The sequence below is a fragment of the Pristiophorus japonicus genome, chromosome 19 (genome assembly GCF_044704955.1).
Source record: "Pristiophorus japonicus isolate sPriJap1 chromosome 19, sPriJap1.hap1, whole genome shotgun sequence".
Classification (NCBI taxonomy): domain Eukaryota; kingdom Metazoa; phylum Chordata; class Chondrichthyes; family Pristiophoridae; genus Pristiophorus; species Pristiophorus japonicus.
Window position 1 is genome coordinate 86,157,904 of NC_091995.1, and position 22,426 is coordinate 86,180,329.

A 22,426-nucleotide genomic window follows, 5' to 3' on the forward strand; every position below is an offset into this window, starting at 1 on the left:
GTCACCAATAGTGGAGTGGAGGGAAGGGGATGTCGGCAGGAGGAGGTTGCAAAGGTAGAGTGGGGGGAAAGATTTGAAGATGGTGATTTTAAATGCAATACCCTGGAGGACAGAGAGCCGGTATAGGTCAGCGCGAAGATGGATGATAGGTGAAAGGAACTTGATGTGGGACAGGATGAATTTTGAACAAGTTGGATTTTAGAGAGGGTGGAGTTCAATGAGGAGAGTAATAGAGAAATTGAGTTCCAAGGTGATGGAAGTGTTGGGAAGGGTTTTGACGGTGTTGTGAATGAGCTAAAGGCTGAGGCAGGTGATGCTGAGGAGGCGGTGATGGATACAGAGGGCTTGAAGCCGAGTTCTTGATTGGACAGGACACTGTGGGTGCACACAGTCTGGTTAAGCCTGAGTGAGCAGCAAGGAGGTGGATTGACTCGGGAGGGCAAGGGACCAAATTTTATGGTGCAGCCTGAAACAATGGCAAAGGTCTCCATGTTGTGGTTTTATCTTACCCTCCAGGATGATCTTGGAGTAGTAGATGAATTTGGCTCTGGAGAAGGAGATATGGAAATTCCAGACATGGTTGAGCCACTTCTGACAGTGATGACAAGACCCTGTTGTGCGCCTGATATACCTCAGCACTAATTATAACTCTCTGATATACCACACCCCTGTAACTCTCTTGATATACCCCACACTGTAACACTATGATATATTGCACCATTTGTCTAGCAGTTTCTGAAATACCACATTCACTGCCTTTCAATCACATTCTCTGATATACCACATCCCATATTATCTGAAATACCACACCCCATATTCTCTGATATACCACATCCCTTTCTACAACATTCCTCGACAGTTTGGGAAAATGAGTGACCAAATGCAATTCTGTTAATTTATAATAATGCAAGAATCATCAGTAAACTGATCAAAGTTACAGAAAAGGCTTTATTTATGAATGATTCACATGAGCTGTTGTTTCTATGAATACAGAAAATACAGGAAACGCACAGGTTAGTCAGAAGAGAAAGGCAGGTTGGGTCAAACCCTTTGATCAGAACAGATGCAGCCAGGTTGGTAAAGCTTCCTCAAGGGACCTCTGCAGCCTGAATCCACAGATACTGATCCCTGTGCTGGATAATAGTAATGTTTTCCATTTCAGGCGCAGCATCCCAATCCCAGGTCAGGTATACCACAGCTAGATGTTAAATAAAGCTCCCTGTACTCAGCCCCAACCTCAGAATAGTGCTTCATGCTGCAGTAATGTGATACTTTTTACTATTCCCCACACTGACCGTCCTTAGGCCTGCCCAATAGACAGTAATAATTGGTGCATCAGGGATAATTATATGCTTGCAGGCCCAAACTGTCTAAGAACTGAATTCATGTCACTGGAAGTCTGCTGCATTAAGGGCAGACCTTCACCCAATTAATCTAGAGCGGATTTGAATCCAGAACCCCAGAGGTGAAAGGTCAGTCTTTAGATCATTGCACTACCTAATTCCAACCCGCCAGGTTCAATTGCAGATTCCACTTGAACCAATCTTTCTTCCTTCAGACAGCTGACAGACCTGCTGCAAGTCTCCGGCATTTTTCTGCTTTTTTCTTCAGATTTCCAGCACCCATGGAATTTTTATTTAATGTTGTCTCAAGCATTTCAACTGCACTTGAAGGAGATCATTTTGAAGTTTCCGTGCACAGCCAGGTAGGTGATTTTGTCCAGCGACAGTCTGTTGGGGAACTCTATCACGTGATCGTTTGGGAGTTTGATCTCAAAGTTGTCTCCCTTGAAAGTGATGTGTATCTGTGGAAATAAAGAAGCAAACAAAACAGAAAGGAGGGAGAATACAGAGAGTTAGTGTCATGTATTCAACTATCATTGTAACCCATGTATAAACTGACTTAAGTTGTACACCTTGAGAACATTGACCACAAGGGACTGAACTTGTGGGAGACAAGGTATAACAGGGGAAGCTCCACCCACCTTCATCACTTGAGGTCTTTATACTGTACAGTAAGGGCATATCATTGGTGACGAGAAACTGGGATTTAAACCATGCGAGCATGGCCACTAGCAGCACAGAAGAGAGGTACTGCGTTGGTGATGATTGGGACGACTTTATTGAGAGACTACAGCAAAGTTTTGTCACTAAGGAATGGTTGGGACAGGATTCGGCGACAAACGCAGGGCTCATCTCCTGATGGTTTGTGGATCCAGGCCGTACTCCCTGATGAAGGACCTTCTAGCGCCAGAGAAGCCGGCGGACAAGACGTTCGAAGAGCTCAATAGATTGATCGGGGAACACCTTAAACCGGCGAGCGACATGCACATGGCGAGACACCGGTTTTACACGCACCGGCGGCGAGAAGGGCAAAGCGTTCCTGACTTCGTGGCAGATCTCCGCCGACTGGCGAGCCTATGTAAGTTCACAGATGCATGCAGAGCGGAGATGCTGCGAGACTTTTTTATTGAGGGCATCGGGCATGCTGGGATTTTCTGGAAACTGATTGAGACCAAAGACTTGACCTTGGAAGCGGCAGCTCTGATAGCCCAGACATTTATCTCAGGGGAGGAAGAGACCAGAATGATGTATGACAAAAATCTTGGCTCAAATGCGGCAAACGACCAGGGAGTCAACATTGTTAACAGGGCACACAGTTCTCTAGGCAGACAAGGGCAATCGGACATACCCCAGCATGTAGTCGAACCCAAAGGGGGAATTCAACAGAGACAATGGCTAGCTGAACTGCGATTCATGCCATCGCAATGGACAATGCGATCAGTAATGGGGTCATCAACACCTGTTAATGGTGCGCTTAAGGACAGTTACAGAGACAGTCAGAGACGATCGACTGGTAATGGACCTTTTGTTTCCAACAATGGGGCCACCAGCTCATGCTGGAGGTGTGGAGGCAAACACCCAGCCAGAGCTTGCAGGTATCAGCAATATACCTGCAGAAACTGCAACGTCAGCGGTCACTTGGCACGTATGTGCAGGAAGCCTGCAGCCAGGTTGATGTGCGAGGAGGACGGGTCCGATGTAAGCCCTACGAGGCCAAATGAATACTGGGGAAAATCGCTGGAAGCTGACGTTCAGCGAGTTCATGTGGAGCACATATACAGTTCATACACCAGGACGCCACCGATAATGATGAAAGTGCTCCTCAATGGCATCCCAGTATTAATGGAGCTAAACACGGGGGCCAGCCAGTCCCTGATGAGTATCAAACAGTTCGAAAGGTCGTGGGTGTCCAAGGCCAGGAGGCCAAGATTATTGCCGATTGACGCACAGCTATGGACATATACAAAGGAGATCATTCCGGTGCTCGGCAGCGCCACGGTAGTCGTGACCCACAAAGATTCGGAGAACAGGTTGCCACTCTGGATTGTCCCGGGGGACAATCTCACACTACTGGGGAGGAGTTGGCTTGCTTTCATGAACTGGAAATTGTGCGATGTCAATGCAATTTCTTCTGTGGAGCGAGTATCATGCTCACAGGTCCTGGACAAATTTGACTGATTATTTCATCCCGGCATCAGCACTTTCATGGGGGTCAAGGTAGTGATTCACATAAACCCGGACGCCAGGCCAGTACACCACAAGGCCAGAGCGGTGCCGTACGTGATGCGGGAAAAGATAGAATGCGAATTGGACCGCTTGCTGAGGGAATGCGTCATCTTGCCAGTCGAATTCAGTGACTGGGCGAGCCCGATTGTGCCGGTGCTCAAGGCGGATGGGTCAGTCGGGATATGTGGCGATTACAAGGTCACCATCAATCCATCTACCGAGAGCGGAGGACCTCTTTGCGACGCTATCCGGTGGCAAACTTTTTAAAAAATTGGACTTGACCTCAGCTTACATGACCCAGGAGCTTGCGAGTGAGTCGAAAAAGCTGACCACCATCATGACACATAAGAAGTTGTTTGAGTATAACAGATGTCTATTCGGGATTCGTTCGGCCGCCGCGATCTTTCAGCGAAATATGGAAAGCATCCTCAAGTTGATTCCAAGGACAGTGGTTTTTCAAGGTGACATCCTCATCACAGGTCGCGATACTGAAGAACAACTCCACAATCTAGAGGAGGTGCTACACAGACTGGACCGGGTAGGGCTGCGACTGAAAAAGGCGAAGTGCGTCTTCTAAGCTCCAGAGGTAGAGTTCCTGGGGAGGAGGGTAGCAGCAGATGGGATCAGACCCACTGCATCCAAAACGGAAGCGATCCAGAGAGCACCCAGACCCCGTAAGACGACGGAGCTGCGTTCGTTCCTGGGCCTCCTGAACTATTTTGGTAACTTTCTTCCCAAATTGAGCACGCTGTTAGAGCCGCTACATGTGCTCCTACGCAAAGATTGTGATTGGGTCTGGGGGGGACAGCCAGGAAAGGGCTTTTGATAGAGCACGCAACTTGTTATGCTCCAACAAACTGTTAGCGTTATATGACCCGTGTAAGAAATTTGTTCTAACGTGCGATGTGTCGTCCTATGGGGTCGGGTGTGTGTTGTAGCATGTGAATACCAATGGTCAGTTACAGCCGGTAGCTTATGCTTCCAGAAGCCTGTCCCAGGCAGAAAGGGGCTACGGGATGGTAGAAAAGGAAGCGCTAGCATGTGTATACGCAGTAAAAAAAAATGCACTAGTACCTGTTTGGCAGGAAATTTGAGCTGGAGACAGATCACAAACCCCTAACGTCCCTTTTGGCCGACAACAAGGCCATAAATGCGAATGCATCAGCCTGCTTACAGAGGTAGGAACTTACGTTAGCCGCCTATGACTACACAATTTGGCACAGACCGGGCACTAAAAACTGCGCCGATGCACTCAGCGGGCTCCCACTAGCCACCACTGAGCAGACAACTGAGCATGATGCTGAGATGGTCATGGCTGTTGAAGCTTTCGAAAGCGAAGGCTCACCTGTGACAGCCCGTCAGATTAAAGTCTGGACAAATAAAGACCCGCTACTGTCTTTAGTTAAGAAATGTGTCTTGAATGGGGACTGGGCAGCCACGTACGGGGCATGCCCTGAGGAATTTAAACCGTTTCATAGGCGCAAGGATGAACTCTCGATTCAGGCCGATTGCCTACTGTGGGGAAACTGAGTAGTCATGTCCCAGAGGGGCAGAGAGGTGTTTATCAGAGAACTTCACAATGAGCACCCGGGCATTGTCATGATGAAGGCAATTGCCAGGTTACACGTTTGGTGGCCAGGGATAGATGCAGACCTGGAACTTTGTGTTCACAGGTGTAACACGCGTGCTCAGCTGGGCAACGCACTCAGGGAAGCCCCCCTTAGCCCCTGGTCCTGGCCCGCCAAGCCATGGTCACGCATCCATATGGACTACGCAGGTCCTTTCATGGGAAAAATGTTTTTGATTGTAGTCGACGCCTACTCCAAATGGATTGAGTGTGCCATTTTAAATTCAAGCACATCCTCTGCCACGGTAGAAAGTCTACGGGCAAAGTTCGCCGCCCATGGTCTACTGGATGTCTTGGTCAGCGACAATGGCCCGTGCTTCACAAGCACTGAATTCCCAAACTTCATGGCAGGCAATGGAATCAACCATGTCAGAACTGCACCGTTCAAGTCGTCCTCAAATGGCCAGGCGGAACGAGCATTGCAGATAATCAAACAGGGGATGCTCAGAATCCAAGGGGGTTCCCTACAAAGCTGCTTATCACGCCTCCTGTTGGCCAATAGATCCCGATCACACTCGCTCACACTCGCTCACATCATCCGCAGAGCTGCTAATGAAAAGGATGCCCAAAACCAGGTTATCCCTTATACACCCTACTATGAAAGAAATTGTTGAGAGCAGGCGTCAATGACAGGAATGCGAGGGTGTGATGTATTGATGTCAATGACCCTGTTTTTATCCTTAATTACGCTGCAGGGCCCAAATGGCTTGCAGGTATTAGGGGAAGAGGGTTTTGATCGTTAAACTTACCAATGGACAAATCTGCCGCAAACACGTGGATCAAACTAAAAGGAGGTTCAGCAACCCCATAGAAGAAGCAGAGGAAGAATACGATGTAGAGTTTACTCCACCACAGGTGACCGAACACCGGAACCAAGTAGAGGAGAGCCCAGTCACTGTGGGCTGTCCGGACAGGCCTGAGGCACCGCAAATAGCAGACACTCAGGCCAGCGCCCAACAACTGGAGCCCCAACTGAGGCGCTCTACAAGGGAGCGTAAACCACCAGAGAGCGTAAACCACCCGTGATCCCAATAAGACTTTGGGGGGGAGGTGATGTCATGTATTCAACTAACATTGTAACCCATGTATAAGCTGACCTAAGTTGTACACCTTGAGAACATTGACCACAAGGGGGTGAACTTGTGGGAGACACTCCTAACCTGGACTTTCAGGTATAAAAGGAGAAGCTCCACCCAATTTCATCACTTGAGGTCTTGGTAATAAAGGTAACTGGTCACAGAGTGACCTTCTCTCAAGTATGGGCCTCGTGTGCATTTATACTGTATAGTAAGGGCATATCAGTTAGCATGAAGGTATAGCAAGCAATTAGGAGGGCAAATGGCACGTTGGACTTTATTGCAAGGGGGTTGGAGTACAAGAGTAAGGAAGTCTTGCTACAATTGTACAGGGCTTTGGTGAGACCATTTCTGGAGTAATGTGCACAGTTTTGGTCTCAGTACCTAAGGAAGGATATACTTGCTTTAGAGGTGGTGCAGCAAAGGTTTACTAGATTGATTCCTGGGATGACAGGGTTGTCGATGAGGAGAGATCGAGTAGATTGGGCCTAGACTCTTTAGAGTTTAGAAGAATGAAAGGTGATCCAATTGAAACATACAAGATTCTGAGGGGGATTGACAGGGTAGATGCTGAGATGTTGTTTCCCCCTGGCTGGAGTGTCTAGAACCAGGGGTCACAGTCTCTGGATAAGGGATCGGCTATTTATGACTGAGGAGGAATTTCTTCACTCAGAGGGTTGTGAATCTTTGGAATTGTCTACCCCAGAGGGCTCTGAATGCTCAGTTGTTGAGTATATTCAAAGCTGAGATAGATAGATTTTTGGAATCAAGGAATATGGAAAGTGTGGTTGAGGTTGAAGATCAGCTATGATCTTATTGAATGGTGGAGCAGGCTCAAGGGGCAGTATTGCCTACTCCTGCCGCTAATTCTTATGTTCTTATACATCGAGGCTGAGAAATCAGACTGGGCTTACTGCCTGCTTCTGTGAATGCACCAAAGACCCATATCCTTCGGCCTGCGGTAAGTCGATAGGGTGAATTCACATTGCAGCATGGCCAACAATTCTGTCAAACCAGCTGATTTTACCAACTTGGGAGCCTTGTATTGTCTCTCTCGACAGCCCAGTGTAATTGGGTTGCCAACATCTGGTTGGCTGTATTCCTGGAGGTTTCATCACATGACCCTCCTGCCTCCCATGTCCCCGCCCCCACACTTCCGCCATTGGTTGCCCGACATGTCTAACCTCGTGGCTCTCCGCCATGGACTTTTCATTACCCAATTGGATGAATCTTGACTGGCAGATCCATTATGTTTTGCAACATAAAATGAAAATAAAACATTTTTTTCTTAACGCCCCAATGATATTTCTCCCAGGTAGCTCGCTGAAGTATCCTGAAGATTCATCTTTAATTCCTGGAGAGCCCAGGGCAATCCTACAGGATTGACAACCTGCAATATATTTGCTTCATGGGTTCTTTGCTGAAGAATTCATAAGCACCACATTGCTATTAAGAACTAGTTGGTTTATTAACAAAGTTCTATCAATCATACTACATATTACAAGTTCATCCACTAGGCTCACAACTGCATACCTCATCGTGGACGATCTAGACCCAACCGACTTGGGTTTTGTTGAGTCTTGTGAACGTCACGTGACTGACTGAACCACTCACAATGCAACAGCTCCACAAACCTGTGAGCATACTCACAGGTGCATACATTACACAACCCTACCTGTGTAATGTGTGGACGCTCTGATTATAACGCAACAGTTAAGAGGGTTTTAAACTACAGCTTATCCATTCGTGACCACCCTGCCTAATTTGTGCTGTCTAGCTCCCAAATGGTGAAGTATGTAATGTGATACACAACCAGCTAGGGAATAGAAGACCAGCAGGAAGAGTAGTACAAAGAAGGTAGTGCAGGGGTCCCATCTGGTCATCCCCCTGCAAAACAGATACACTGCTTTGAGTGCTGTTGAGGGAGATGACTCATCAGGGGAGAGCAGCAGCAGCCAAGTTCATGGCACCGTGGCTGGCTCTGTTGTACAGGAGGGCATGAAAAAGAGTGGGAGAGCGATAGTGATAGGGGATTCAATCATAAGGGGAATAGATAGGCGTTTCTGCGGCCGTAATCGAGACTCCAGGATGGTATGTTGCCTCCCTGGTGCAAGGGTCAAGGATGTCTCCGAGCGAGTGCAGGACATTCTAAAAAGGGAGGGAGAACAGCCAGTTGTCGTGGTGCACATTGGTACCAACGACATAGGTAAAAAAAGGGATGAGGTCCTACGAGACGAATTTAAGGAGCTAGGAGCTAAATTAAAAAGTAGGACCTCAAAAGTAGTAATCTCGGGATTGCTACCAGTGCCACGTGCTAGTCAGAGTAGAAATCGCAGGATAGCACAGATGAATACGTGGCTTGAGCAGTGGTGCAGCAGGGAGGGATTCAAATTCGTGGGGCATTGGAACAGGTTCTGGGGGAGGTGGGACCAGTACAAACTGGACGGTCTGCACTTGGGCAGGACCGGAACCAATGTCCTAGGGGGAGTGTTTGCAAGTGCTGTTGGTGAGGAGTTAAACTAATATGGCAGGAGGATGGGAACCAATACAGGGAAACAGAGGGAAATAAAAAGGAGACAAAAACAAAAGACAGAAAAGAGATGAGTAAAAGTAGAGGGCAGAGAAACCAAAGGCAAGAAACAAAAAGGGCCACTGAATATAAAAGGGCTGCAGGAGGGGTCAAAACTAAAAATCATGGTTTAAAATGAGGATGAAAACACTCTACCTAAATGCATGCAGCATTCGAAATAAAGTAAATGAGTTGACGGCACAAATCATTACAAATGGGTATGATTTGGTGGCCATTACAGAAACATGGTTGCAAGGTGGCCAAGACTGGGAATTAAACATACAGGAGTATCTGACGATTCAGAAAGATAGGCAAGAAGGGAAAGGAGGTGGGGTAGCTCTGTTAATAAAAGATGATATCAGGGCAGTTGTGAGGAATGATATTGGCTCCAATGAACAAAATGTTGAATCATTGTGGGTGGAGATTAGAGATAGTAAGAGGAAAAAGTCACTGGTCGGCGTAGTTTATAGGCCCCCAAATAATAACTTCATGGTGGGGCGGGCAATAATCAAGGGAATAATGGAGGCATGTGAAAAAGGAACGGCAGTAGTCATGGGAGATTTTAACCTACATATCGATTGGTCAAATCAAATCGCACGGGATAGCCTGGAGGAGGAATTCATAGAATGCATACGGGATTGTTTCTTAGAACAGTATGTAACAGAACCTACAAGGGAGCAAGCCATCTTAGATCTGGTCCTGTGTAATGAGACAGGAAAAATAAACAATCTCCTCGTAAAAGATCCTCTCGGAATGAGTGATCACAATATGGTTGAATTTGTAATACAGATTGAGGATGAGGAAGTTGTGTCAGAAACGAGCGTACTATGCTTAAACAAAGGGGACTACAGTGGGATGAGGGCAGAGTTGGCTAAAGTAGACTGGAAACAAGGACTAAACGGTGGCACAATTGAGGAACAGTGGAGGACTTTTAAGGAGCTCTTTCATAGTGCGCAACAAAAATATATTCCAGTGAAAAAGAAGGGCGGCAAGAGAAAGGATAACCAGCCGTGGATAACCAAGGAAATAAAGGAAAGTATCAAATCAAAGACCAATGCGTATAAGGTGACCAAGGTTAGTGGGAAACTAGAGGATTGGGAAAATTTTAAACAACAGCAAAGAATGACTAAAAAAGCAATAAAGAAAGGGAAAATAGATTACGAAGGTAAACTTGCGCAAAACATAAAAACAGATAGTAAAAGCTTTTACAGATATATAAAACGGAAAAGAGTGACTAAAGTAAATGTTAGTCCCTTAGAAGATGAAAAGGGGGATTTAATAATGGGAAATATGGAAATGGCTGAGACCTTAAACAATTATTTTGCTTCCGTCTTCACAGTGGAAGACACAAAAACCATGCCAAAATTTGCGGGCCACGGAAATGTGGGAAGGGAGGACCTTGAGACGATCACTATCACTAGGGGGGTAGTGCTGGACAGGCTAATGGGACTGAAGGTAGACAAATCCCCTGGTCCTGATGAAATGCATCCCAGGGTATTAAAAGAGATGGCGGAAGTTATAGCAGATGCATTCGTTATAATCTACCAAAATTCTCTGGACTCTGGGGAGGTACCAGCGGATTGGAAAGCAGCTAATGTAACGCCTCTGTTTAAAAAAGGGGGCAGGCAAAAGGCAGGTAACTATAGGCCGGTTAGTTTAACATCTGTAGTGGGGAAAATGCTTGAAACTATCATTAAGGAAGAAATAGCGGGACATCTAGATAGGAATAGTGCAATCAAGCAGACGCAGCATGGATTCATGAAAGGGAAATCATGTTTAACTAATTTACTGGAATTCTTTGAGGATATAACGAGCATGGTGGATAGAGGTGTACCGATGGATGTGGTGTATTTAGATTTCCAAAAGGCATTCGATAAGGTGCCACACAAAAGGTTACTGCAGAAGATAAAGGTGCGCGGAGTCAGAGGAAATGTATTAGCATGGATAGAGAATTGGCTGGCGAACAGAAAGCAGAGAGTCGGGATAAATGGGTCCTTTTCCGGTTGGAAATCAGTGGTTAGTGGTGTGCCATAGGGATCAGTGCTGGGACCACAACTGTTTACAATATACATAGATGACCTAGAAGAGGGGACAGAGTGTAGTGCAATAAAATTTGCAGATGACACGAAGATTAATGGGAAAGCGGGTTGTGTAGAGGACTCAGAGAGGCTGCAAGGAGATTTGGATAGGTTAAGCGAATGGGCTAAGGTTTGACAGATGGAATACAATGTCGGAAAGTGTGAGGTCATCCACCTTGGGGAAAAAAAACAGTAAAAGGGAATATTATTTGAATGGGGAGAAATTACAACATGCTGTGGTGCAGAGGGACCTGGGGGTCCTTGTGCATGAATCCCAAAAGGTTAGTTTGCAGGTGCAGCAGATAATCAGGAAGACGAATGGAATGTTGGCCTTCATTGCGAGAGGGATGGAGTACAAAAGCAGGGAGGTCTTGTTGCAACTGTACAGGGTATTGGTGAGGTCGCACCTGGACTACTGCATGCAGTTTTGGTCACCTTACTTAAGGAAGGATGTGCTTGCTTTGGAAGGGGTACAGAGACGATTCACTAGGCTGATTCCAGAAATGAGGGGGTTACCTTATGATGATAGATTGAGTAGACTGGGTCTTTACTTCTTGGAGTTCAGAAGGATGAGGGATGATCTTATAGAAACATTTAAAATCATGAAAGGGATAGACAAGATAGAGGCAGAGAGGTTGTTTCCATTGGTAGGGGAGACTAGAACTAGGGGGCACAGCCTCAAAATACGGAGGAGCCAATTTAAAACCGAGTTGAGAAAGAATTTCTTCTCCCAGAGGGTTGTGAATCTGTGGAATTCTCTGCCCAAGGAAGCAGTTGAGGCTAGCTCATTGAATGTTTTCAAGTCAAAGATAGATAGATTTTTAACCAATAAGGGAATTAAGGGTTACGGGGAGAGGGCGGGTAAGTGGAGCTGAGTCCACGACCAGATCAGTCATGATCTTATTGAATGGCGGAGCAGGCTCGAGGGGCTAGATGGCCTACTCCTGTTCCTAATTCTTATGTTCTTATGTTCTTATGATACCTTGGGCCTGTAGGTTGAATAATTGCCAGTACCTATATATATATATATATATATATGTGTGAATATATAGCACCGGTCACTGTCAGAGAGTTAGGAGCAGTGAATCAGCCAACAAACATGGCTGCATATGACACCTCTATTCCTGGCCAGAATGGATATGATTGGGTAATTTCCCCTGTAAATCACACCTAGTTTCAGCCATGAGTTCTGTTTGCTGTAGTTCACTGAGACTCTGTTTAAATAGACTCTGTAGACTGTTTGCTGTAGTTCACGGAGACTCTGTTTAAATAGACTCTGTAGACTGTTTGCTGTAGTGTGCTGTTTCGATAGACTCTTTTTGCTATAAAATAGACTGTTGCGAGTCTCGCCCCGCCTCCAACTCATTGCTCACACAGCGGTGTCAGCAGACACTCTGAACATTGATATTAGAATTAACCTTCTTGTTTTGAAATACAGACCAATAACTGTGCCTCTTCAGCGATGTAAAGAACCAGGGAGATGGAAAATGAGTGTTTTAACACAGTACAGTACACTGCCCTCCTATTAGCTGTAATATATACCGACAATTTTTTGATGTATGCCTGGCCCTACATCTGTAAACTGTGAGATCAGACTTGGAGGGGTTGGAGGTGTTCGAAATCAGGGGTTCAAATTGTCTAAAACTAATACGAAGGATATTGTATTTAAAGCGTTGTTTTGAACTGGAGCCAAAATGTCTCCTCAGAAAGGTATTAGATGCTTAGAAATGCTAATGTTTTGGTACCCTGCTGAGATTCTGCACTATGACAGCTGTTATCTGTTGTTTTCAAGTTAAGACTTCAACTTTGTTTATGTATCTTTAAGACAATGTGATAAACATTTGTTATGTCATAAAGGAGGTAACACTCTGAAGCGAGCAGTTTTCTGGTTTGGCCTCATGGCATCAAAGGCAGGATATGGACGAAAGAGATAAGATACGAATTTGAAACCAAAGAAACCTTGGGAAGAATAAACAAGACATGTGGCCAAAATTGTAAGACATCTTTAGTTCAAGAATCGAGACAAAGAGCTAGATGCCTTATTGGATAGCAAGTTTTTAGGGAACCTCAATGGGTCAAAAGGTGTCATCAATATCCCAGGTCAGGCCCACCCGTAAAAAGAGAATAAAAGTAACACTTAGAGATCTGTTCAACACAAATGGTGTGAGCGGAGAGTGAAACAGAGGTTGAGCTGGTCGAACACTCTTCGAGTGGTCTCATGCTTTACCAAAGGAAACTCTGGACAAAGGGAAAGAGACTGCAAGCCAGAGAACTGCTCACGTGTGCCAGCTGTTTGTTCGATCGGATCGGTATTAACTACGTGCTACGGTCATATGTTTTTGCTGTATAACTAATGTATTATATTCCGTCTTAAACTCTGGTTAAACACATCCACCAAATATATCCACCAGATTGGTTTACAGTTGATCCTGATTATTAAAGTGACCATCCAGAGATAGTCTTAAATTTGGCTATTTCAAACAGGTGTTATAGTTTGATCCTTTCACTATCTTCAAAGGGCGGCGAGGTTACCTCACAGAGTGATGTGCAGCCCAGCCGCCCCGTCCCGTCCCTCCCCCACCCCCCACCCCGCTTTACCTTGACCTCCACCCCCTTGCTGAAGGGGAAGTTGGAGTCTCTCTGCTCGCTCTCCCAGCTACCATTGCACATGGAGTTGCAGACGATCGTGACGTCGTCGAAACGAGGGTTGAAGTGCAGGGCGATGTGGTCCGCGCAGCTCCCCAGATTCACTGCAAATCTGTAGCCAGAAAGAAAGCAGAGAATCAGCTGTCTGCACCACGGGTTTCAGTCAACCTGGAAATATGCCGTGCCTTTCTGCGCCGGTGCGTGTCTGTGGCTTATTCACAGAAGAACAGTAAGCAAGGTTGGTAACTGTGAGTACAGTGACAGACTCCATGCTGTACGTCCCAGAATCATAGCATAGAATCGTAGAGTCATAGAAATTTACAGCACAGAAGGAGGCCATTCGGCCCATTGTGTCTGCGCCGGCTGAAAAAGAGCCTTCCAGCCTAATCCCACTTTCCAGCTCTTGGTCCATAGCCCTGTAGGTCACATCCAAGGATTTTTTAAATGTGGTGAGGTTTTCTGCCTCTACCACCCTTTTAGGCAGTGAGTTCCAGACCCCCACCATCCTCTGGTGAACAAAATTCTCCTCGATTCCCTTCAAAACCTCCTAAATATTCCATTAAATCTATGATTATTGACCTCTCTATCATGGAAAATATGTCCTTTCTATCCACTCTATCTAGGCCCCTGTTAATTTTATACATCTTAATCAAGTCTCCCCTTAGCCTCCTCTGGTCCAAAGAAAACAACCTCAGCCTATCTCATCTTTCCTCCTGGTTAAAATTCTCCAGTCCTGGCAACATCCATTTTTTCTCTCAAGGTAAATGAAACAGTCCCTTTAATTATCATTAGTTCCTACATACTGTATTGTGAGGTACTCACGACTAAAATGATGGGTTGGCTTTGGAGGGAGTGCAGAGTAGGTTTATCAGAATGATACCCGGACTTCCAGAGTTAAGTAACGAGGAGAGACTATCCAAATTAGGGTTGTATTCCCTAGAAGTTGGAAGGATAATGGGCAGATGATCTGATCCGTCAGGTTACCACCCAAGTGGTTAAGTGGAAAACGAACCCCGATGAGCCTTAATACTGAAACGCACGCTTTTTTTGTTTACCCTCTGAGTGAAGAAATTTCTCCTCATCCTGCATTCGGTTAAGAAATGGAAGTGGTGGGGGCGGCGGGGGGTGGGAGCGGGGGGGGGCGGGGGTGGGGGGGTGGGGGGGGCGGAAGAAAACTTTAATCTTACCTGTCACCATCATCTGTAACCTTCCCTTTAATCTTCAGAGTGTCTCCTTGCTTCATATCCATGTTATGCATTTCAAACTGTTTTTTGATGTTGCAAAGAAAACAATATTAATATAATACAATATTTTCTCTCTTATTTAAAAGTAACCTGTTGTGACTATGCTCACAGGTTTGGAGAGCTACTGTATTGTGAGTGGCTTAGCCAGTCACATGATGTTCACAGAACACAATAAAACCCAAGTCAGTCGGGTTTTGGTCATCCACGATGAGGCATGCAGCTGTGAGCCTAGTGGATGAACTTGTAATGTGTAGTTTGATTGTTAAATCTTTGTTAATAAACCAACTAGTTCTTAATAGCTATGAATTCTTAAGCAAAGAACCCATGAAGCAAATACATTACAAAATCCTGAATGATATAAAACCCCATAGAATTTCACTTTTGAATAGGGATGGAGTTGCACAACCATTTCCCCGAGTACACGGATGCGCACACACACATATCCTCGTAGTGCATACTTCCGAGTGTTTTCATACAAAACCACAGTCACGATCATTACGAGCTCAAGAAGCTTGACACCAACCAGGAGAAAGCAGCCCACTTGATCGGCACCCCATCCACTACCTTAAATATTAACTCCCTCCACCACCAGCGCATTGTGTCTGAAGCATGTACCATCTCATCATCATCACAGGCATCGAGGAAGACTTGCTTCCACTCTTAATATGAGTCCTTAGGTGGATGAACAGTCCAATACGAGAACCACATTCCCTGTCACAGGTGGGACAGATAGTCGTTGAGGGAAAGGGTAGGTGGGATTGGTTTGCCGCATGCTCCTTCTGCTGCTGCGCATGATTTCTGCATGCCCTCGCCGATCAGACTCGAGGTGCTCAGCGTCCTCGCGGATGCACTTCCTCCACTTAGGGGCGGTCTTTGGCCAGGTACTGTCAGGTGTCAGTGGGGATGTTGCACTTTATCAGGGAGGCTTTGAATGTGTCCTTGTAACATTTCCTCTGCCCACCTTTGGCTCGTTTGCCATGAAGAAGCTCCGAGTAGAGCGCTTGCTTTGGGAGTCTCGTGTCTGGCATGCGGACAATGTGGCCCTGCCCAGAGGAGCTGATTTTTGTGTTCCTAACACAGATGAGACTGCACACAGGGAGCTTAAAGTAACAGTGACCTCATGGTTTATTAAGACACTCCAGAGTGAGGGAACAGGCCTTAGGGGCCGGCTTATATACAGTGCTCATAAGGGATGCTGGGATCCCTTGGGACTTCAGGGGATGCGCTCCCTGGTGGCGGAACATGGGAGTGCATGCTTTACAGATACATAACATCACTCCCCCCGCAAAGTCAAAGTGAAAACTATTTACAAGGTGAGGCGGTCGGGAGCCTTTCTTTCCCTGGTGGACCGCCTCGGTACAAATGTCTGTTCTGGTGTGTTGGCTGTGCCCTCGCTGGGCTGGCGTGTTGTTGGCCCTGCAGGACTGCTGGGTGAGCCTGGCCTTGCTGGGCTGTTGGGCGTGATGGGTTTGATTTCCTGGTCCAGGGTGGTGTCGTTGATCCTTTGGGTGTGTGTTGTGCGCTCGAAAAAGGTGGTGTCTGCTGTGGGTTATTCAGGACAGTCTGTGAACCGCAGCCTCGTTTGGTCCAGGTGCTTTCTGCAAATTTGTCCATTGTCTAGTTTGACTACAAACACCCTTCTCCCTTCTTTAGCTATCACCGTGCCCACGATCCACTTGGGAACATGTCCATAGTTTAGCACATACACAGGGTCATTCAGATCAATTTCCCGTTACACAGTGGCGCGACCATCGTTTACATTTTGTTGCTGCCGCCTGCTCTCTACCTGATCATGCAGGTTGGGGTGAACTAGCGAGAGTCTGGTTTTAAGTGTCCTTTTCATGAGTAGCTCAGCCAAGGGCACCCCTGTGAGCGAGTGGGGTCTCGTGCGGCAGCTGAGCAGTACTCGGGACAGTCGGGTATGGAGTGAGCCTTCTGTGACTCGTTTAAGGCTCTGTTTGATGGTTTGTACTGCCCGCTCTGCCTGCCCATTGGAGGCTGGTTAAAACGGGGCCGAGGTAACATGTTTGATCCCATTGCGGGTCATGAATTCTTTAAATTCGGCACTGGTGAGCCAGGACCACAAACTTAGTGGTGCCTCTCTGGGCGCGTTGCTCAACTGAGCACGCACGCTGCATTGCCGTACACAGGACTCTAAGTCAGAGTCGATACCGGGCCACCACACATGGGATCTGGCTATCGCTTTCATCATTACTATACCCGGGTGTGTGCTGTGGAGATCCGAGATGAACATCTCCCTGCCCTTTTTGGATAGCACTACGCGGTTACCCCACAACATGCAGTCTGCCTGAATGGACAGCTCGTCCTTTCGCCGCTGGAACGGCTTGATTAGCTCTTGCATTTCAACGGGGATGCTGGCCCAGCTCCCATGCAGTACACAGTTTTTTACTAGGGACAGCAGAGGATCTTGGTTGGTCCAAGGCCTAATCTGGCGGGCCGTGACAGATGATTTATCATTTTCAAATGCTTCCATGACCATCAACAAGTCTGCGGGCTGCGCCACCATCAACAAGTTTGCAGGCTGCGCCATTTCCACCCCTGTGGTGGGCAATGGTAGCTGACTGAGAGCATCCGCACAGTTCTCGGTGCCTGGCCTGTGGCGGATGGTATAGTCATACGCTGATAGCGTGAGTGCCCATCTTTGTATGCGGGCTGAGGCATTAGTATTTATCCCCTTGTTTTCTGCAAACAGGGCTTGTGATCGGTTTCCAGCTCAAATTTGAGGCCAAACAGTTACTGATGCATTTTCTTTACCCCGAACACACACGCTAATGCCTCTTTCTCAATCATGCTGTAGGCCCTCTCGGCCTTAAACAAGCTCCTGGAGGCATAGGCGACAGGTTGCAACTTCTCCGCAATGTTAGCTTGTTGTAATACACACCTGACTCCGTACGACGACACATCACATGCTAGCACAAGTCTTTTACACGGGTTATACAATACAGCAGCTTGTTGGAACATAAAATGTTTCTGGCTTTCTCAAAAGCAATTACTTGTTTTTTTCCCCATACCCAGTTCTCACCTTTATGCAATACACATGTAGAGGCTCTAAGAGGGTGCTTAACCCCGGTAGGAAGTTACCAAAATAGTTGAGGAGTCCCAGGTACGACCTCAGCTCCGTGACGTTATGTGGCCTGGGCGTGTTCCTCTGTCTTGGCGTCTGTGGGCTGAATGCCGTCCGCCGCGGTCTTTCTCCCCATAAACTCCACTTCTGTTGCCATGAAGACGCATTTCGACCTCTTCAGCCGCAGCCCGACGCAATCCAATCGAAGGAGGACCTCCTCCAGGTTTTGTAGGTGCTCGACAGTGTCCCGACCCGTGACCAATATGTCGTCCGGAAAAACCACCGTGCGTGGTACCGACTTGAGTACGCTCTCCATGTTTCCCTGGAAGATCGCTGCAGCCGACCGACTTCCAAACGGGCATCTTTTGTAGATGAACAGTCCCTTGTGCGTGTTGATGCAGGTGAGGCACTTCGAAGACTCCTCCAGCTCCTGCGTCCTGTAGGCCGAAGTCAGGTTGAGCTTGGTGAATGTCTTGCCTCCTGCCAGCGTCGCAAATAGGTCGTCTGCCTTAGGTAGCGGGTATTGGTCCTGTAGCGAGAAATGATTAATAGTTACTTTATAACCGCCACAAATCCTGACCGTGCCATCACTTTTGAGTACTGGAACAATCGGGCTGGCCCATTCACTGAATTCCATTGGAGAGATGATGCCCTCGCGTTGCAGCCTGTCCAGCTCGATTTCCACTCTCTCCCTCATTATGTGAGGTACCGCTCGCGCCTTGTGGTGAATAGGTTGTGCCTCTGGGACCAAGTGGATCCGTACTTCGCCCCGGAAAAGTTTCCAATGCCTGGCTCAAAAAGGGAAGGAAATTTGTTCAGAACCTGGGTACATGAGGCCTCATCGACATGTGATAGCACTCGGATGTCATCCCAGTTCCAGTGGATTTTGCTCAGCCAGCTCCTTCCAAGCAGTGTGGGGCCATCGCCCGGGACAATCCAGAGTGGCAGTTCGTGCACCGTGCCCTCGTAGGTGACCTTGACCATGGCGCTGCCCAAGACAGTGATGAGCTCTTTGGTGTATGTTCTCAGTTTCATGTGGATGGGGCTCAGGGCTGGTCTGAGTGCCTTGTTGCACCACAGTCTCTCAAACATCTTTTTACTCATGATGGATTGGCTAGCACTAGTGTCCAGTTCCATGGCTGCGGGTCAACCATTCAATTTTACATTTAGCATTATAGGTGGACATTACGTCGAAAATGTGTGCACCCCGTGTACTTCAGCATCTGCCTCCTCTTTCTGAGGCTCGAAATTGCTTTGATCCAACATGGACCGATCTTCCTCTGCCACGTGGTGCTGTGCAGGTTTTGCAGAGCTTGCAGCTTGTTGGAGGTGTCCCATTGTTCCACAGCTCTTGCAAACATACCCATTGAAGCGGCATGAATAGGCACAATGGAAGCCTCCGTAATGCCAACAAGGTGTGAATTGCCTTGTATTCATCCTTTGTTGGGGACTCTGAGTCATCTGGGTCACCTGAGGCCTGCTGGCAGTTGCAGACTCGTGGTTTCTGCACTGTACATTTCTGCTCGCAAACACAGTTCCCGTTAATTTATGAACATTGCTAGTACTTGTGTGCTGAAAGATTTGTTTGGTGTTATCACTGGTGGACATAAATGCCTGTGCTATCGCAATGGCCTTACTGAGGGTCGGTGTCTCTATAGTCAAAAGTTTTCGTAGGATGGTCTCGTGGCCAATGCGCAGTACAAAAAAGTCTCTGAGCATCTGCTCCAGGTAGCCATCAAACTCACATTGTCCTGCAAGTCGCCTTAGCTCGACGAAGTAGCTCGCCACTTCCTGACCTTCAGATCGCTGGCACCTGTAGAACCGATACCTCACCATCAGCACGCTCTCCCTCGGGTTAAGATGCTCCCGAACCAATGTACACAGCTCCTCATACGATTTATCTGTGGGTTTCACCGGAGCCAGAAGATTCTTCATGAGGCTGTAGGTCGGTGCCCCGCAGACCATGAGGAGGACCACTCTCCTTTTTGCAGCACTTCCTTTTCCGTCCAGCTTGTTGGCTACAAAGTACTGGTCTAGCCATTCGACATAGACTTCCCAGTCCTCATCCTCCGAGAACTTCTCCAGGATGCCCACAGTTTGCTGCATCTTTGCGTTAGATTCATATACTCGTCGCCAGTTATTGTGTTCCTAACACAGATGAGACTGTGCACAGGGAGGTTAAAGTAACAGTGACCTCAGTCTTTATTAAGACACTCCAGAGTGAGGAACAGGCCTTAGGGGCCGGCTTATATACAGTGCTCCCAAGGGATGCTGGGATCCCTTGGGACTTCAGGGGATGCATTCCCTGGTGGTGGAACATGGGAGTGCATGCTTTACAGATACACAACATTGATCAAGTGTGGTCAGTGCTTCAATGCTGGGGATATTGGCCTGGTCGAGGACGCTATTATTGGTGCGTCTGTCCTCCCAGGGGATTTGTAGGATCTTGCGGAGACATCATTGGTGGTATTTCTCCAGTGACTTGAGGTGTCTACTGTGCATGGTCTATGTCTCTGAGCCATACAGGAGGGCAGGTATTACTACAGCCCTGTAGACCATGAGCTTGGTGGCAGTTTTGAGGTCATGATCGTAAAACACTCTTTTCCTCAGGCGGCCGAGGGCTGCACTGGCACACTGGAGGCGGTGTTGAAGTTTGTCATCAATGTCTGCTCTTGTTGATAAAAGGCTCCCGAGGTATGGGAAATGGTCCACGTTGTCCAGGGCCGCGCCGTGAATCTTGTTGACTGGGGTGTAGTGCTGTGAGGCGAGGACTGGCTGGTGGAGGATTTTTGGCTTACAGATGTTTAGCGTAAGGCCCATGCTTTCGTACGCCTCAGTAAACACGTTGACTATGTCCTGGAGTTCAGCCTCTGTATGTGCGCAGACGCAGGTGTCGTCCACGTACTGTAGCTCGACGACAGAGGTTGGGGTGGTCTTGGACCTGGCCTGGAGATGACGAAGGTTGAATAGGTTCCCACATGGCAGCGAGGAAGATTGAGAAGAGGGTTGGGGTGATAACGCAGCCCTGTTCGACCCAGGTCCGGATGTGGATTGGGTCTCTATTGGATCCTTTGGTAAGGATCACGGCCTGCATGTCGTCGTGGAGTAGGCGGAGGATGGTGACGAGCTTTTGGGAGCATCCGAAACGGAGGAGGAGACCCTTGCGGTTGACAGTGTCAAAGGCGTTTGTAAGGTCGAAGAAGGCCATGTATAAGGGCTGGCGCTGTTTCCTGCATTTTTCCTGCAGCTGTCGTGCTGTAAAAATCATGTCCATTGTGCCCCATAGGGGACAAAATCTGCACTGTAACTCCGGGAAGAACTCCTTGGCCACAGGGAGAAGAGGGTGGAGGAGGACTCGAGCGAAGACTTTCCCAGTGGCTGATAGCAGGGAGATTCCTCTGTAGTTGCCGCAGTCGGACTTGTCCCCTTTTTTAAAGATGGTCACGATCACTGCATCTCTGAGATCTCCCAGCATGCTCTCCTCCCTCCAGATGAGAGAAATGAGGTCATATATCTACAAGATGCACTGCAGCAACTTGCCAAACTCTTCGGTAGCATCTTCCAAACCCCCGACCTCTACCAACTAGAAGGACAAGGGCAGCAGATGCATGGAAGCACCATCACCTGCAAGTTCCCCTTCAGGTTACACCCCATCCTGACTTGGAAATATATTGCCGATCCTTCATCATTGCTGGGTCAAAATCCAGGAACTCCCTCCCTAACAGCACTGTGGGAGAACCTTCAGCACACTGCAGCGGTTCAAGAAGGCGGCTCACCATCACCTTCTCAAGGGCAATTAGGGATGGGCAATAAATTACCAGCGACACCCATACCCCAGGCAGGAATTTTAAAAAAGTTACGAACATAACGAAGTTAACAAAAAGGGACATGAAAGTTTGATTCTTAACACTCGATATTTAAAGGGCTGATGGTGACATCCCTTCTTCCAATATCCGAAGTGTTATGCTATGACGCAGTGGTAGCAATCTCGCCTTTGTCATGGGAGACGAATTGAACTTTAATTTCTGATACTAATTAATGGTAACGGAATGATTGTAAAGTATAATAGAATAATAACAATGTTGTTAATGTCTTTAATGATGACTTTAACTTCAGCCACTAAAGGCCGATAAAGGAATGATTACATGGTATGAAGGAATGATCACAATGTTGTAAATGTGGTTAACACTGAATAAATCCAATAAGAATAAAATATTAATAACAATCTAGCCTCTCAGCCTCTAATTTTGCCCTCTTGAGCATCCCCTATTGCACTCTACCTTTCTCTCCTCCTTGAAGATGCTCCTTAAAACCTATCTCTTTGACATAGCTTTTGGTCACCTGTCCTAATATCTCCTTATGTGGCTAGGTGTCAAATTTTCGCTCTTGTGAAGCACCTGGGGACGTTTTACTACATTAAAGGCACTATATAAATGCAAATAGTTGTTGTCGGAAAGTTTTAGGTTGAAATCCCATTCCAGAGGTAGGGCACAAAATCTAGCAATATGGTGGCGTTTGTAGTGAGGGAAGTC

The 22,426-nt window shown here is 47.2% G+C and overlaps 2 protein-coding genes across 2 annotated transcripts in view; one reads left to right on the forward strand and one right to left on the reverse strand.

Moving 5' to 3' along the window:
- LOC139230008 (cdc42 effector protein 1-like) overlaps positions 1-22,426 on the forward strand; it is a 109,376-nt gene that overhangs the window by 58,687 nt on the left and 28,263 nt on the right. The gene's annotated exons all lie outside the window — the stretch shown is intronic.
- LOC139230010 (galectin-2-like) overlaps positions 951-22,426 on the reverse strand; it is a 32,962-nt gene continuing 11,486 nt past the window's right edge. Inside the window, exons 2-4 of the mRNA XM_070861725.1 lie at positions 14,753-14,829; positions 13,518-13,677; positions 951-1,804 (exon numbers count right to left, since the gene is read on the reverse strand). Of these exons, the coding sequence (XP_070717826.1) occupies positions 1,658-1,804; positions 13,518-13,677; positions 14,753-14,829 (384 nt within the window). The 3' untranslated portion in view covers positions 951-1,657. The remainder of the gene's footprint in view (positions 1,805-13,517; positions 13,678-14,752; positions 14,830-22,426) is intronic.